Source organism: Acipenser ruthenus, chromosome 8, assembly GCF_902713425.1.
Source record: "Acipenser ruthenus chromosome 8, fAciRut3.2 maternal haplotype, whole genome shotgun sequence".
Lineage (NCBI taxonomy): Eukaryota > Metazoa > Chordata > Actinopteri > Acipenseriformes > Acipenseridae > Acipenser > Acipenser ruthenus.
The window spans coordinates 6,012,012-6,028,680 of NC_081196.1; the positions used below are offsets into that span (position 1 = coordinate 6,012,012).

Genomic DNA, 16,669 nt, shown 5'->3' on the forward strand with positions numbered 1-16,669 from the left:
AATAGTATGAAAAAGCCAAATAAAATGCATCTTTATGAACTGATCTGACAGGGAAAATGAAGAAGTCATCTTTGCCGCTTGGCAAGGATCGTGCCTTTTTCTTGCATTCCCTGGTGGTTTAATGTGAGACATGCAATGGTCTAAAAATGAAGAGCTAACAAACTCCGGACTTGAAATTCCTTTGGGTTTGCAGCCTTGTTGATGTCGCTGCTGATGCGTCTCTGGTCCCATGCGTCCTGTGAGTTTGACCGGGGGCCCTGTGAATTACACTGTGTGTGGGAAAACAGTGTGGCAGTCACTGGAGGACAACCACTGTTAACTATTCAGGGTACAAAAATCCTACATATTTGAAAGATCTTTTGTGATAGGGAGCTATAGTGCAATGGGATTAAAACACTAGTATTTCATACTGGCTTGAAAAACCACAACGCATAACAAAATCATGACACATTCAGCTCCTGACTGTCTTTGCAAGTCAAGGATTGTATGGGAATGAAGACTGGAATGTCCACTCATCCTGAAGGTGGCTGTCCAGAATGTCTTGTTCAGCATGTCATTAAACAAAGAATTAGATTGGTTTGGTATATTTATTGATAACAACACGCACATGTCTTGATAATAAACAGACCCATCTTTTGGGACCCTATTTCCAGCATAAAAACAAATACATTAAATGGCCTAATGGAAGTACCAGTGCAAGCAGTTATTTATAACTCCTATTTTAAAAGGAGAAAAACTATTTTTTTTAGAAATCCAGAACCAAACAATTAAAATAAGTAAACTAATTCAAGGTCTCAAGCATTCTCAAGTTTAAATTGTGAGTAAACACTTTGCCCCTAATTGTTTTGAGAATAAGGATACCATTAATCTATGTAACAAGTGTTATTCTTTCTAGAAAGCTGTAACTAAAAGCAGCCACATATTACTGTTTGAAATGTGTAGGACCGAAATGGAACACATAGGAGAAAGCATCCTAATATAGAGAGAATAATGCAAATAATAAGGTGCTTGGGTAATTAATTCTTAGAATCTCTGGTGAGCATTTTGTCCTGCCAGAGTTCTAAAGTTCTGTCTTGCTTGTTGTAGGCAGGTTACTCTACTTAGTCTGTGTCAGTGAGTTATTCGCTCACGCTGTGGTCGCTCTCTATTGCTGGTGTTAATGAGGGGGTGTTTCCTGTTATAACCAGCTGGGTATTACGGGAAATCTCAACTGGATGAGCCCATTGGAAAAATTCTCACCAGTTATTATAGTTCTGTATCACAACAGATCTCTTGTTGGAAGATTTGCAGATAATTCAAGGTATTTGAGACCAGACTGTTTACACGCTATAAATGGTTATGAATCAGTTCTGCTTCAAATTGTAATGCCATTAAAAGAGTTTGGTCTGCTTCAAAATGATAAAGTATCAGAATAAGTAGACATTCTTCAAATATGAAGCAAATCATTTTAAAATGAAATGTAACAAAAAATAAACATTAAACCAATACTGGTACATTGAAAAAGACTTTTTTTCTGAAAAGTTAGGAGAGGTTTTTTTTTTTTTTAATGAAAGTTGAAGGTTTTTGGAAAATATAGGGACGTACCCAGAATATGAAATAAGTGAGACTTCTATCTGTTTAAAAACATCCAGGAGTATTCCATTTACTTTTGAACATCCTAAAGTTGGCCTACCCTCAGTGGGGGCTGGCTCAGTCATACTATCTGTCTGTAAACACAAACCAGCCCTGAGTTGGGCCCTGTCAGAAGCAGCATTTTAATATACTGCTAGTCTGTGTATGTCTAATTGTTGAGTCTTTAAAAGCTGATGTGTTGCTCAGCTCTTTCATGGGGCCAGCTCTTTAAACAGTAGAGATTTAAAGACATGACTTACTCTGCCTGTATAATCAATAGTACCCGACAGCTGGGGTATTTGAAGGATGGCAGCTGAATAATTTTGGAGTATCCATCTTAACTGTGGTGCAAATCACTGTTAAAGTCAATGTAATGCTTCACCATCAATTAATGGCATGTGTCTACGAGATAGGAGTTCAAAATGATCCTAGCTTGCAGTCATGGATTGCATGCTTTGAAGCTACGGTGTGTAGCTATTGCCTTTTTAAGACATCAGAAAAACACATCTAAGGAACACTTTAAAGTTTTCTAGTAATGGTAAATTAGCCTGCTTGCTAGACTGTGTCGCTTTTGACTGATCAAGGTGAACCTAAAAAAACAAACTGCTACCAAAAAATGTACATGTGCCTTTCATGTTTGATTGTGTGAGGCAAGTGAATCTAATGTGATATTTCTATAGGAATGGCATTATTAAGCGCAGTTACAGTAGCAGGCAAATGTACTGTAGCACATATTGGGGGGAATTAATCAATAAGCCATTAACTCCAAAGTGTCATTAGAATATTGAATAGAGTGATTTGCATGGTTTTTTAATGACTCATAAACCATGGATGAATGAATTTTGGAAATCGTTTTCTGCACTAATTTTGTTTAATTCAGACATGTCTGTTGATTCAGCACTATTTTATATAGTTTTGTGAGAGAGGCTTCTCACACCAAACTTCTTACATAAAGGATTGTTCATTTATATAGAACAATCTGTATCCAACACTCCTAGAGTAAAAATAAATATCGCTCTCAGAAAAAAAAAAATACGTTTTCAATATTTTAAGCAAGGTTTTCAAAGAATTGACCAATCTGATATATTAAATGAGAAATAAGCTATGAGCAAGCGTGATTATGTGTCATTTAGCATTCCCATGCCGCCTAAACTGTTAATTCCTCAATTTTAACACAGTGTAACATTAATTTTGTTTCGTGGAAAAATGTACCGTAAGTAAAATGGCCCATATTAATATAAATGCTACAACCCTGCACTGAGAAGAAGAAAAAATCACTGTTAATATAAATCTGCAAAGACGATTGAATTAACATGTACCCTTATCAATACAGCTAATAAGACAAGCAATTACACCAAGTGTATGATCCAAGTACAGCTGCATCTTCATTCAATTTAAATATCTCATATTCTTCTACTAGAATGATCTGTTTGAAGTTACCCACGCAGTTTACAGATAGGAAATGGACTGAATAAATTGCCCTGGGGCTCTGTAGGAGTAAGCAGATAACTTACTGGGTTTGTCTGCCGCTGCTCTGTCAGTACGATCAGATACGATTATGTGAATTGCCTCTGCACTTATAAACAGTATTATTCAGCGATCCTCTGCATCCTCTATGATGATTCTGTATGTAATAAATCAGACCGGGTTTAGGTAGACTAGAGACAAGGTCATGGGAAGATACTGATGTATTTCAATTTGATGGCTATCGCAGATGAAACCGATCATACGGTTTGATGTTTAGCTGCTTCTGCCAAATTGAAAGCACCCCACGGTATAAAGGAAAGGTTCTCAAAACAGCAACCATGCTCTATGGAACGTAAACAGAAACACTGCACAGGAATGCAAGTTTAATTGCTGAAATCAGACGAGCGTTCTGGTGCACTGGCCTTTCCGTTGACAAAAATAACGTTTTCTCAAGGCATATATTTATAACCATGTTAAATCATGTGCACCTGCATGTTTTAGTGCTATTGGAAGGCCTTTGTGTAGAGTTTATACTTGTTTTTTTTCCTTCGCTTCTTGCTTTTGAATAATAAAATGTTCTCAATGTAATAATCGGGGGGGGGGGGGGGGGGGGGGGGCAGATGCCGTATTAGCCTATAGTTTTATGTAATTTCTGCATCTGCCCGGGCAGTTCGTCAATTGCTTCAAATTTTATGTCATTTCGACATCTGCCCTGGCTGGTCAACTGCTCACAGACACCTGAGCGAAGGACATTTTTTAACAGATACAGTAAAACTATACAGATTTCTGAGCAGAGTTGCATTGTTTGAATGAGAGATCATTCAATATCAGCAAGACTAATAATCACAGTTCAGTTTAAACGTGTAAAAGCCACCCAGTTAAATATAGTTACCTGAAACTCAGGAAGAAAGCAGTGCCAAAACTAATTTATCAATATTAGTTATTATTATTATTAGTTTATTTAGCAGACGCCTTTATCCAAGGCGACTTACAGAGACTGGGGTGTGTGTGAACTATGCATCAGCTGCAGAGTCACTTACAACTACGTCTCACCCGAAAGACGGAGCACAAGGAGGTTAAGTGACTTGCTCAGGGTCACACAATGAGTCAGTGGCTGAGGTGGGATTTGAACCGGGGACCTCCTGGTTACAAGCCCTTTTCTTTAACCACTGGACCACACAGCCTCCTTTATCATTAATCAACAGCATAAAGATTGTATTTTTCTTATTTAGAAAATATGAACGACAATTTGACAGAAGAAAACGTTTTCTTATAAAACAAAAAGTTTAGTTTTCGTTCTGTAAAAAATATTTTTTACACATTCAAACAATAGGCCTATTATTTCATGTCTAACATTAGTTGACATCAGACCTCAGACAATTAGACATTGGAATCAGCATTACAACTTGTCATTGCGACATTGTTAAAGCCTATAAGTTTGCAACATTGCAGCCACGAAAACCAGTTAAAGGTTTAAAACACAAACGAAATATTAAATACAGAAATTCTAAAGCCATAGCACAGTAAGAAAAATACGGAAGCGTCCTAGTGGCAATTAAAAAGACAAATTCCTATGTATGACTTTGTATCCCCTAATTAGGACTAAAAAGTCATACGTAGGAGTTTAAAAGAATTAGGAGATTAAAAGTCCTAATTAGGAGAGTTTACTCTTTTTTTCATTGGCACTAGGACGCTTCCCTAAGAAAAAAAAGTCATGTTGAAAGTAAAGCAAATGAAATAGACCCCACTACTTGATCGGATTTGATTCGGGAGAGCTGTTCTTTCAGCACCACGTGCAGAGAGGATTTGGGCTGCCTTGCGTCAGTCTTGCAAGTTTACCTTGTTTCTATGTAAGCTGTGGAGCAAGGAGGAGTCGATTGGTGCTGGTTTATCATGAGAAACTGCATCCTATGAGAAAGTGCGGCCCTGTACTACTGTCACGTGACCATACGCGTAGAACTCCTCATGAAAGTAGAGTCTACGATTAAAATAAATAGGCCACAATTGACATGTAGACGCAGTGTTACAGCTTTGTCACCATATATTAGTTTTATTAGAAAGAAAGACGATTATCTTTTAAATAATACGAATAGGCCTATATTCACTCAGTGGAGATGTGGGTTAAACTAACAGAACCGAGAATGAAGATCGTGCTTCTGATTGGTACAAAGCATCCTGCACACAAATACAAAGCCAACAAAGGTAATTCACTCTCTATACTGTATCTGTTAAAAATCTTTCTTCGCCCGGGTGGCTGTGGGGAGTCGACCAGCCAGGGCAGATGCCGAAATGACATCAAATTCGAGGCTCATTCGGCATCTGCCCACCGCAGCTGTGCGAACAGCCCGGGCATTTCGGCATCGGTCCATAATATACATACATACATACATACACATTCGTTATTCGACATGCTGTTGATGGAGGTAATAGTGGGTTTCTTTATTTACAGTACTGCCACCTTACTGGCTAAGCAGTTTAACAATATGACTTACCTATTTTTGATGTAAGTACTGTATGTATATTAATAAACCCGCATTTAATGATAACTGTTGAATGAGTCCTTAAACTTCAAATTAATCGGATACTTGAATGCCACTTTTAATATATAATTTAATATAACAAATTGATGAAGAAGGGTATATAGCTTGGCTTTCCAATACATTGAGTAAAGTGTAAAACAATAACCACAAACTATGTGTCCGTTTAAAGCGCTGCAGTTCTTTTAAGGTATGCAGATTAAAACCCCTCATTTTAGTGCATGATGCTGATCAAGACGCATTCTTGAGCTTATAAGGCAATGGCGTTGTGAAAGGATTGTGTTTCATGTTGAGGAAACTACAAAGAAATTGTCTGTGCCAAAACAGAAAGCTGCAAGTGAATCAACAGCAACCAACAGTGAAGATGATTTAGAATCAATCAGTGTTCTTTTTAAGTTGATCATATCATTCCCTTGGTAGAGGGCAACGGGCTCTTCTTTTTTTTCCTTTTTTTTTTTTTTTTGCTTCATCAGATCTGGTTAGTTAATCTACATATACCAAAAAATATCCCTTCATTTTACATTATAAGGAAAGTCTTTTTTTCTACGCAATAAAAAAAAAATAGGAAATACACACACACACATTCTTCCAGTGCAATTTATAATGATGTATATTCTTACTGTAGGTGCCCTGCATCATCATAACAAAAGGGCTAATCCTATAATAATACAATCCTATATACGTTGCAAGAGTCTGGCAGGATGGTATGAACAAATACATTCATTTTGTTGATAAATATGTGTAAGAGACTTCCACACACCCTGCTCTGCTCATCTGCCAGTCGCAGAGGCAGCAGTGGCTGCTTTTCTGTTCACTCCCATTCATTAAACAGCCTTTCAGGGGCAATCTGTCCCAGGCAACATTACCCGATTATTATGCCAGAGCATCGACCCCTTTGTGCAGAATGTCGATGCAGATCTGTTTATTTTTATTAATCGTCTTGCATTGGCTTTTTTAATGCCTCCACAGAGATTTGTGGAACAGGTTTACCACACTGCTGCTCATTGATTTCTTTGTAACCCTGTTCATGCCGTAATTTTTCATTTTAGATAGCTTATAAACTAGAATCCGGTAAGTTACAGTAAATGATCAAATTCAACTAATTGAATTGTGTATTTTCTGCTAACTCATTCACTGTTTGTTTGTTTTTTTAATGTCCATGCTGTAAACACAGCGGCGAAAGCTGCAAGGGTAAAATACAACTTTGCAGGCTCTCAGACAGTTTATCCTTTTTGTTTTATTACATTTTTTTTTAATTTAATAACCAAACTCTTCTCAATGCTATTGTATTAAGCTGCCATATTTGTTATACTGTGCCTTCGAAAAAATAAAACCTTACTCCAAAGCAAAAAGACCACAACGAATAAATCCTCTTTTAAAATTAAAACAATCAAATATCATAATTAAATATGGGGAAGACGCTTAAATAGCTATTGTATAGGGATAATGATGGTTGTGATTGAGACGCACACACGTACTGGTGTACGTATCTAAATATGTCACACTTTTAACTTTTACATAAAAACTAAAGATAATCTTTACTAATTGTGATGAAACTCTGTCAGGATATTATTTTGCACAAGTTATTATTACCTAGGGATATAAGCAGGGGGCTTGTCTTTTTTGTCATTAAATACACACACACACATATATATATATATTATATATATATATATATATATATATATTATATATTATATATATATTTATATATTATATATATATATATATATATATATATATATATATATATATATATATATATATATATATATATATATATATATATGCTAAAAGAACCGCTCACCTCCCCATCCACCACCTTGCAGCAAACCTCATTCAATAGGGGAAAGGAGGCTTAGCCAGCAATTTAATCTCCATCTGCATCCGTTTCATCCATACTGCCCCTGGAAGATAAAGCCCTTTGTTTCCCCAGTGAGCTCACTCTTTCAACAGCACACAAGGAAGATGGTTTTCTGTGCTCAAACGCCATTGGAATTTTTGGTTGTTGTGCTGTAGCTTTGAGTGCACGAACAGGTTACTTTGTGGTCACTTTCTAGAGCACTACAAACTGGGTGTTTCTGGGTAGAGAACAGCATACATCAGCTTTGAATGCAACACATTTGCAAGCCTGTATTATCTGTATCAAAACTGCATATAGGATTGCAACCATTGAGAGAACAATACATCCTTTTATAAATCAGAGATGTAAAACTTTTTATTTCTACGTTTTGATAGTTTTATGGTATCCAGTCAGGCTGACGAATGATTCAAAGCAAATGCAATGCCTGAAATTAACTGTTTTTCACTTGGTAACCAATAAAATAGCCAGGCCTAGTAATTCAAATTGAAGGGACATTGTAGATATTCATTATTAATGTTCAATTTAGAAACCAATTTATAAAGCATTTATATATGTAACACACTCCATAATGTTTAAGTGGTAGTAGCTGCACATGTAAAATGTTTGGTTCTGGGTTCTGTTGCTTCTATATAGAGTTTTCATTGTATATAAATTCTGCCTTTACCTGCCTGTGAGCTGTTTTGAACATGTCTGGGCATCCAAAGTGCCCGAACTGATCGGCCTTTCTCGTTACATTCAAATCACGTGACACCGTGAACTTTCTGCCAGCCCTGCGTTTATATAAAAATAAAGTAGGCGTGGCTTGCAGACTTGTCACATGATCTGAATGTTATGAGGAAGGCTGTTCTGTCCCAGCAAGCATAAAGCCAGGTAAAGGAGAACAGAGAAATGGAAAACATTGAGCAACAGAACCACTCAATGATAGCGAACATCATTACAATAGTAATAAAACAGTAAAGGGAATGTTGCTTTAATTCCTTTTGGAGCAATAGAACTTGGAACCACTCCGAACAATTACAAATATTATAGTAATGGAAATGTAAAAAGTAAGTGACATTTTCAGCTATACTCTTTAAAACATTAATGTTTTACTACTACTCTACTTTCAGACTCTTAATTAGCCCGTTTAACTGCCAGTAATTAAAACGCACTGCCATGACTACACATCTCAGTACTCCAGATGCAGGAGGATATGCACAATGATGATTAAATCTAATTTCTGGTTAAACAGACTATGTGAACAATTGGAGGCGAAGGGGGTAATTTTATCAAACAGCCTACAATGAGTGACTTACCAGATATACCCTTATTACTGTATTTTTCCAAATTGGAGCTACTGTGTTTGTGCCGTACATTGTAGAACACGATGATGGCAGAAAGCCACTCAATGGAAACTATTTTAAAAAATGTTATATAGGACAATTATTTTTCCTTTAACCTTTTTTCTCAATTTACAAGACTGGTAAGAAGGTAAGAACATTATTTGAAGTGTATTCTGCTTTTATTTGATTATTAAGTATCTTTGTTGTGTTTCTTTTGTTCCATAATGCGGATGTGCTGTATTGTACATATATTGTATATATTACATATTTACAGATGGTTACAATATATCTGCAGTATAACAGAATCAGTCATTCATGTCTTAAATTACAATCCCTTACAATATGCATTTCTATTGCTGCAGAACAATTATTGAACTTTAAATAAGTCGATGAAACTTCCATTTACACTACAGTCTTCCGGCTCCCGTTTTCTCTATTTTCATCATTTTACAAAACCTGTGTTGGAATAAAAAAAAAAAGAATGAAAAAAAAAACAAAAAAAAAAACTACCCGCTTTCAAGTTGGCACACCTAGCAGACATGCTTAAATTCAAATCAGCTTAACTTTTATAACTACAACATAGACCATTAGTAATATATTTATAGGGGTCTGGTTGGAATAAAAAGCTGATTATAAATAGTTAAGTAATTTTCCAATTCGTTTGCAATGCAAGTTCAGCTGTATAAATAAGTATGATACTGTACTTTGGTGAGCAATTTTTTTCAATGGGCTCATCCAGTTGACCCCTAATAACCATGCTCATTAATACCAGCAACAGAGCGTGACTCCAGCGCAAGCTGTCAAACTGAAAGGAATTCCAAACGTACCTGGCATAGTTGCGGTCTACCGCTTCTCAGGTGAGAAAAAATGCTCATCAGAGATGATGAAAAATAATGCATGTGGTAGTGTGTCAAATAAGAATTTAATGCCCACCCTTTAGGTGTGAAGCTTCAAAAAACCACTGGGGTGGCAACCTCCGGATTGTTGTAGCATCCCAACCCTCGGGTGGGCATTAAATTCTCATATCACACACCCTGTGCATTATTCTCCTCCATGTATGGGCATTGATATCATATTGCTGTATTTAATGAAACTGAACTATATTTAACAGAAGTGGAGAAAATTGCATAGCACCAGATTCATATCATGCTTGACTAAGAAGTTAGTGATTCACCTTTTAGCACTAAATTCACCATGCAAGAATATTTGCCTACCAGTCCAAAAAAAATAAATAAATCTTACCCGTCTTCAAAACCTTTATTGTTTCAGGCACTCTCACCTTTGGAAATATAAGTAATCCTGCATGATAAAGCAATTTTTTATAAAAACAGAAATCCTGCATGATAAAGCAATTATTTATAAAACAAGAATCCTGCATGATAAAGCAATTATTATTTATAAAACAACCCTGAAGCTGGGTCCAACCCTCTAAAGGGTTTACAGCACATCGGCCACTGTCACCTGACCAGCAGGGGCTGCTGAAGCACAGTGAGGTGAACAGACCCAGCCAATGTTCCTCCTCTAACCAGTGGGAGTGCACGGCCAAGATCTGCAACTCATTGGAAACAGGATTCGAACCGCGCTCACACAGCACTGCAAGTGGTACTGTGTGAGCCACTGCAAAGATTTCATGTGGATACAGGCAGGATTTTGTATTTTTTTCATGCCTGTGACTCGTTTGTTGAATCCGATGAATGGTGTCCTCAAGCTCAATGCACAGAAGCTTTTAAAAGTTGTCAGTTTCTAAAGCTCATATTACATTTCAGGCAATTACAGCAGGGCTGAGACTGCATTTAATGATTATCATTATCCAGGCTCCATGCCTGCATTAGGAATATATCTGAAAAGGCCAAATACAATTAAATCCACATAGGTTGCAGAATGTATCAATCTTGTGGAAGTCCAAGCTCTAAATTTTTTTTTTTTTAAATCACTGAGATAATGCCCTGTGTAGACGAGCATGTCCCTGCGCAGCCTTGGCTGCTGTTCCTCACCCATCATTTCTTGTTAGACCACCAGACATGTCTAATTAAAGCTGGTATGTAGAAGTAGACTGGATTTCTCAAAGAACATTACATTTTAAATGAGATTCGAGATAACAGACATTCAAAACAGGCTACTTGTCTCTATTTTTAGATGCAACATCTTGTTTGGAAGGGTGACCCGGAGCAGACATTCGCACTCTGAAACTTGCCGAGCACTCTCTTTATAATAGTTTGTTTTTAATATGTTTCCAGCTTCAGGCTGTCAACAGGTTCATACTGTTAATTACACAGAAATGCATCGGTTTAGCCGCTGTACTGTACTTACTGTCTGCATAAAAATAGAAATATGGTACTGCGGGGTCATTTGTTTGACACCTACAGCCTATGAGCAACAAACAAATTGCATGGATATTTCAAGTACTTTAATTGTGCCAACTGCATTCTCCAGATGGGATAATCTGACACATTCACAGCATGACTCACACCGGTAGGTCTCATCACTTACGCTGATATCATCTCGGATCTTTCTACATGAACTGCTGACATACAATATTGTCGGTTTCCATGAAACCGCATTCAGTACACTGCTGTGCAGTAATACTGCTTTGGTGATCATTCCATAGAAACACACACATTTTTATTTCACCATCAGGTGCATATTCACTGAGGATACAGATAGCCCACACATGTCAATACATTTTTATGCAGTTTTTCCCACACATTGGAAGCAAATTCATACCAAATCAGGCATATCATCTCTGCTCCTGGAGTGAAGCGAGTCTGTATGTGTGTGGCCCTGGCCGTGTTCATATTGGACATCTGACTCTGTCTTACAAGCAATAGTATCTGAGAAAGTATAGAAGCCAACCTTCCTCATATGGAGACTTCCCTAACTGTGACCTGAGGAACCAGTTAACACTTCAACACTACAGGCTTATGTAAAGGTCTAGGTACAGAACTGCACACTGCTTCAAGTACAGTAGTTTGCCTTAAAACATACTGTCGGCTTAAAAACTTCTTGTACTGTGTTATCTGTAACCATGTTCTGGGAAATAAAGTGCTTATTAAAAAGATTAAGGCAAACTTCAAGCTTCTACTTACAATTAAGAAACTGGCTCCGATAAGGGTTGCCTTGATAGTCACATCCAGGTCCACTGGAAACTGGACTCCAAAGGAATCCGAGTTTGTGAAATATTCAGCCGCCACTCCAGTGAACTTATTCGAGATTTTTCCAACCACAGTCACGTTATCTGGACCCAACACCTGTTGAGAAAGAAAATGAATAGTAAAGCTATGAAAGATTTCCCAGCTGGCCCTCTGCTGAAAAATGAACGCGCTACTGAAATACCAGTATTTAGTGGCTGGAGCTCAGACTTTAGTTGAATTTTTTAGTGAATGGATATTTATATTAACAATCGTATAAATTAAATAAAGTTTGAATTTGGCACCCCTGCTTATAACCAAGATGTTTTCACACTATAACTGAAATACAGTTTGCAAGAGCTTAAAATATGATGCCATATCAGCATGAGGTATGGGCAGCTCTGACCCTTGCATACCAGGTATTTGCACCAACCATGTTCTTAATTGTTTAGCTGAACCCATGCAACCTCCTTCCAGCTACAAAAGCAGTTTATTTCATTACCCCTGTTGAACCTGGTGTAGAACAGCCCTCCAGGACCCATCGCTTAACTACATCCGACAGTCCAGTTCCAAAGTTATTAATATTATGAAACAGGAGGAAAACTATGCTGCACAACATAACTAAATTCATAGATTAAAGGAATATGCCTTTAATTTCTTCCCCACATTGAACGTTATTATTTAGTATTTCATGCATATGGCTTCTGTTTCTCAATACTGTACCTCAGCTGCTGTGAGTCCGTTCTCATACTCACTCGAAAGTGGTCATCACTGAAGCAGCTGACAAGCCTACAGGGTGCACTGATGTTGAGCACGGTATCACCGCTAACATTGACACAGAACTTGGGCTCAAACGGGTGCCATATCCTAGACACGCAGCCAATCGGAACCCCCTCCGGCGCCTGGATCACCATCTTTTAAAGGATGTTGAATTCTTGTTTTATTTATTGTCAGTTAGCGAGTGAAAACCAATCTTGTTCAAGCATGCCTGTAAATAAGTCTAGAATGGCTTGTAATCTGTAACTGGATAAAAATATTGAACACACAGAGAGGATACAAAAAAACTAAAGCTGCAGTGGGCTCAATTAAAATATAATTCTCCAGCACTTGCTAACTACACAGACTGCTTGGTTCCCAGACCCCAACTGGCAAGCTCTGCTACAGCTCAGGTTTTTGATTTACATGAAACATCTATTGAGATGATTGATAAACTGAATGGGCACTACACTGTGAATTATTTTCTGAATTCCCTTCCCTTTAGATATCCCTCTCCAGCATCACTTAGTTTTATCAATAGTTAACAGATCTCTCTGAACCGCTCTGTGCATCTTTAACAAACTCAGCAATTTGTTTCTGTAATTATTTAGTGAAATATAATATGGGGCAACGAACAGTGATGTTCTTTATATACTGTATAATACATTTATCAATATATATGAACACATTTTGTAACACTAATATGTACAAACACCTTTTGATACCAGAAACTCGATACATGTTGGAATTTAAATCCAGAATCTCTGATGAGTAACAAGTCAATTCCAATGTCAAGATTCCACACACAAACACAGATTCTAAATGAATATGTGTTCTCACTGTTTCCAAGCAGCCAGGGCACCAACGAGTCAGAGATCTGCAAGGTCGAAAAATCTGCATGACGTTGCACAGCTTACTGTCCTGTACACTTAGTGTGAAACCACGTGTATTTCTGCACAGGTCTCCGACACCACTGCTGGGGTCCTCCAGTGCATAGTAAATCCTTTGGCCCAGGCCATTTCTCAGTTCATAGCGATTTCTTGTCCTATTTCCTTATATTAAAAAAAAAAAAAATGGTTTGTCCATTATAATAGCCATTTAACAAATAAAACTTATGGGACTAATCGAAAGAAAATGTTACATTTAAATAAGTTAACATCAATTTTCAAAGATTTTACTATACCTTGTGTTCTATCAGGTACTTGATGTATTAGGATTTGATCAACCTGAAAAAAGAATACAGATTTTTCTTTTTTGTTTTTTAACCCCTGATAGAAATTTGAAGAAGCTCTTAAATCAAAGTCGGAAGTACGAAAGAAATCAAAAGGGTGGCTACTAATGAAACAGGCAGACCTACTAAAATATCCCACAGTGACACAATATATAAAACACAATACAAACACATTTTCATTATATCTGGTTCAAGCTAAAAGATATGATAATCAGATCTATAAATACTTTAAATGCTCATATTCTACAAACGGTACAAGTAAGTGTGTATTTTGCCTAATTGTTAATGTATATTCATCCCCAGACCAGGCGTACACAGTTCTGTAAGCACAGTGTTAATTTAAGTAATATTTATTGCCAATACCCTTTTGCTTTAATTCACAGCCAGTAAAGTGCAGATGGATTACCAGGTAGTCAAAATCAAATGGAGGTTTCCAGATATTATTGATTGCTGTCTAGGATACAACAGGGGCGTCTCTACAGTATATACAAAGTCCTACATGAGGTATTCACATGCCCCTCAGACACATGTAGTTATCCCAAGCTTCTTACCACTGAGAGATACTCCAGTCCAGGGGGGCAGTCTGGGGGAGGATCTGCTGGCAATGGCATCCACTGACCAACCAGTCCAATACTGGGATTCAGACCCATCAACTGAGCTACTGGGCCTGGAGTGGGTGCTGCTATATTCATGTGTGGAAAGAACTGAAATATTACATTCCACAAGATACACTTCGGGTGTATTTGATTTGTATAAAACAAGGTTTTGTTTTCTTTTAACAACATAATAGGCTGCATGCCCTAAAATGTACTTAATCTAAATTGGCTTGGCAAAAAGAAAAAAAGGACTCAATCTTCAGTACAAATTGCAAATACATACTTAAATTAGCAATAAATAAAAACATGATTCACATTTGTCAATTCATTTAGCCACACAGTACTGAGCCAGTGAATCCAGGCATTTGCAAAAGATATGTTGCCAGACAGTGATGGGTGAAACTCTGTGCTCATCATTTCCACAATAAATAGTTTTCTCTAAACTACACTGCCATACCTGCATTTCTAACAGGAGCAGCCCTGTATACAACATGAAGGGCTGGGCTATGCCCTATTTGAGGGGCTGGACCCTGCTGGGCTATAGAAGCAGATGTTGGTATCTGAGGGAAAGACACAGGCCCATAGCTGGGAAGAGAGTACTGTCCTGGAAAAAAAAAAAAACACAGAGAATGATATTCCCTAACCATAAACTTAATTATGATTGATTAAATATGATATATTGTTCCTGACATATCTTGTCTATATGGTAATGCAAGCCTGAAGCACAGCCATTCCAACAGTAATGTAACAAATAAATGTATCCATTTTAATAACCCTTAAGGACTGCACATTAGCCCCATAGCTATCCCTGAATCTATCCCCTGCCTAAACCATAGTTTCTGTAACCTAGACTTAAGCCCAATATTCTCCAGTCACCATAAACAATAATAATAACTTAGAAAGTTATTGTTAGTTATTAATAATAGTTTAGAACATGAACGTCATACCTATAGCAGCCATGACTTTTCCCATGTTGGCCCCTATTGTTTCAGAATATCATCTGTAGAAAAGAATGATTAAAAACAAAATGGCTATAACCAAATAGTATATTGGTGAAATTTAAACATATAATAAACTTTTGTTTTTGTATATTGGTTTCAAACATTGTACTGGAGCTCTCTGTGAAAAACAGAACAAGGAAAAGCCCTCACCTTTGTTTCACCTTTGCATCTCTTAAGGGGGAGGGGATTCCTGGTCCCTTTTTTATAAGTTTTAAAAGGTCACATGATTAAACCAGCTGATTGCTGAATAGGAGTGGTTTAAAATTGTTTTAAAAAGACAGGCTGATACTAGGTCAAATGTTCCTTCTGTTTGCTTCAGTGCAAGGTTTACTCCCATTTTGTTCTGTATGGTGAAAAAAATAAAAATAATAATAATAATAATAATGTTATAAAACTCAGAATGTAAGATGAGCACTTTTACCAGCGCCTTCTAGTTTTAAACATTAAAAATAATTCAACAGTTTTTTTTTTCTCTTTGCAATTAAATTCACCATTTCAATGAGGCATTTTTTAATGCCTAATTGGTAAGGATTTAAACTTTCATACACAAATTCAATGTTTTGATAGACAAAGACAAAACAAATATGTAATGACATTTCACCAACAAATATTTTATTAGGCCCATCAGCAGTCTGTATGTTACATTTCTGGTGGGGACTTTCATTAGGGGTGATTGGTGGATTATGAAGGCTGTTTTATGTCATTACAGTTTTTATCTATATCTCCAAAACTATCTTTAAAAAAATACAGTGCACATTATTTACCACATACTGTTGATCTGTATTTAAAATCCTGCTCATGATATCTTCCACTTGAAGTCTGCAATTCCTAAAGTAGTTTCACTGCTGTTTTTTCTGTCTTGTCACTCACTCACATATGCTCAACAGATTAAGTTGTGTTCTGCCTGCCACGTCAGGAATAAGAGTACGTGCCGTTTGGACTGGGTCCGGATTCTGGTAAGTAATATCATTAGCTCATTCAACGGCCAAAAAAAACTTTTCTGTTTGCTATGTTTTAACTGCCACACATTTCTAAGTTATTAATCTGCCCCACTTTACAGCCAATCACTAAATATGAATGCCTTAAAGGGTAGTGATATTTGTCTCCTGTTCATTACAATCAGGAGGTCATGCCCTGGCTGATTAATTACACTGGA

General features: G+C 37.0%; 1 protein-coding gene across 5 annotated transcripts; it reads right to left on the reverse strand.

The window, feature by feature from the left end:
• Positions 1–7,843: 7,843 nt before the first annotated feature.
• On the reverse strand, positions 7,844–15,697 carry LOC131737687 (phospholipid scramblase 1-like). 5 transcript variants are annotated; one of them, XM_059028273.1, is made up of 10 exons: positions 15,664–15,686; positions 15,460–15,512; positions 14,970–15,116; positions 14,468–14,595; positions 13,869–13,911; positions 13,526–13,737; positions 12,685–12,843; positions 11,888–12,049; positions 10,044–10,080; positions 7,846–9,257 (listed from the first exon to the last, which is right to left on the reverse strand). In XM_059028273.1, exons 2-10 carry the CDS (start codon positions 15,482–15,484, stop codon positions 9,244–9,246), a joined length of 927 nt encoding a protein of 308 aa, XP_058884256.1. In that variant the 5' UTR covers positions 15,485–15,512; positions 15,664–15,686; the 3' UTR covers positions 7,846–9,243. The 5 variants fall into 5 exon arrangements, with proteins under 5 accessions (XP_058884258.1, XP_058884256.1, XP_058884254.1 ...); XM_059028272.1 differs by having other exon boundaries at positions 7,848–9,257; positions 14,468–14,598; positions 15,664–15,697; XM_059028271.1 differs by lacking the exon at positions 15,664–15,686 and having other exon boundaries at positions 7,847–9,257; positions 14,468–14,598.
• Positions 15,698–16,669: the final 972 nt, after the last annotated feature.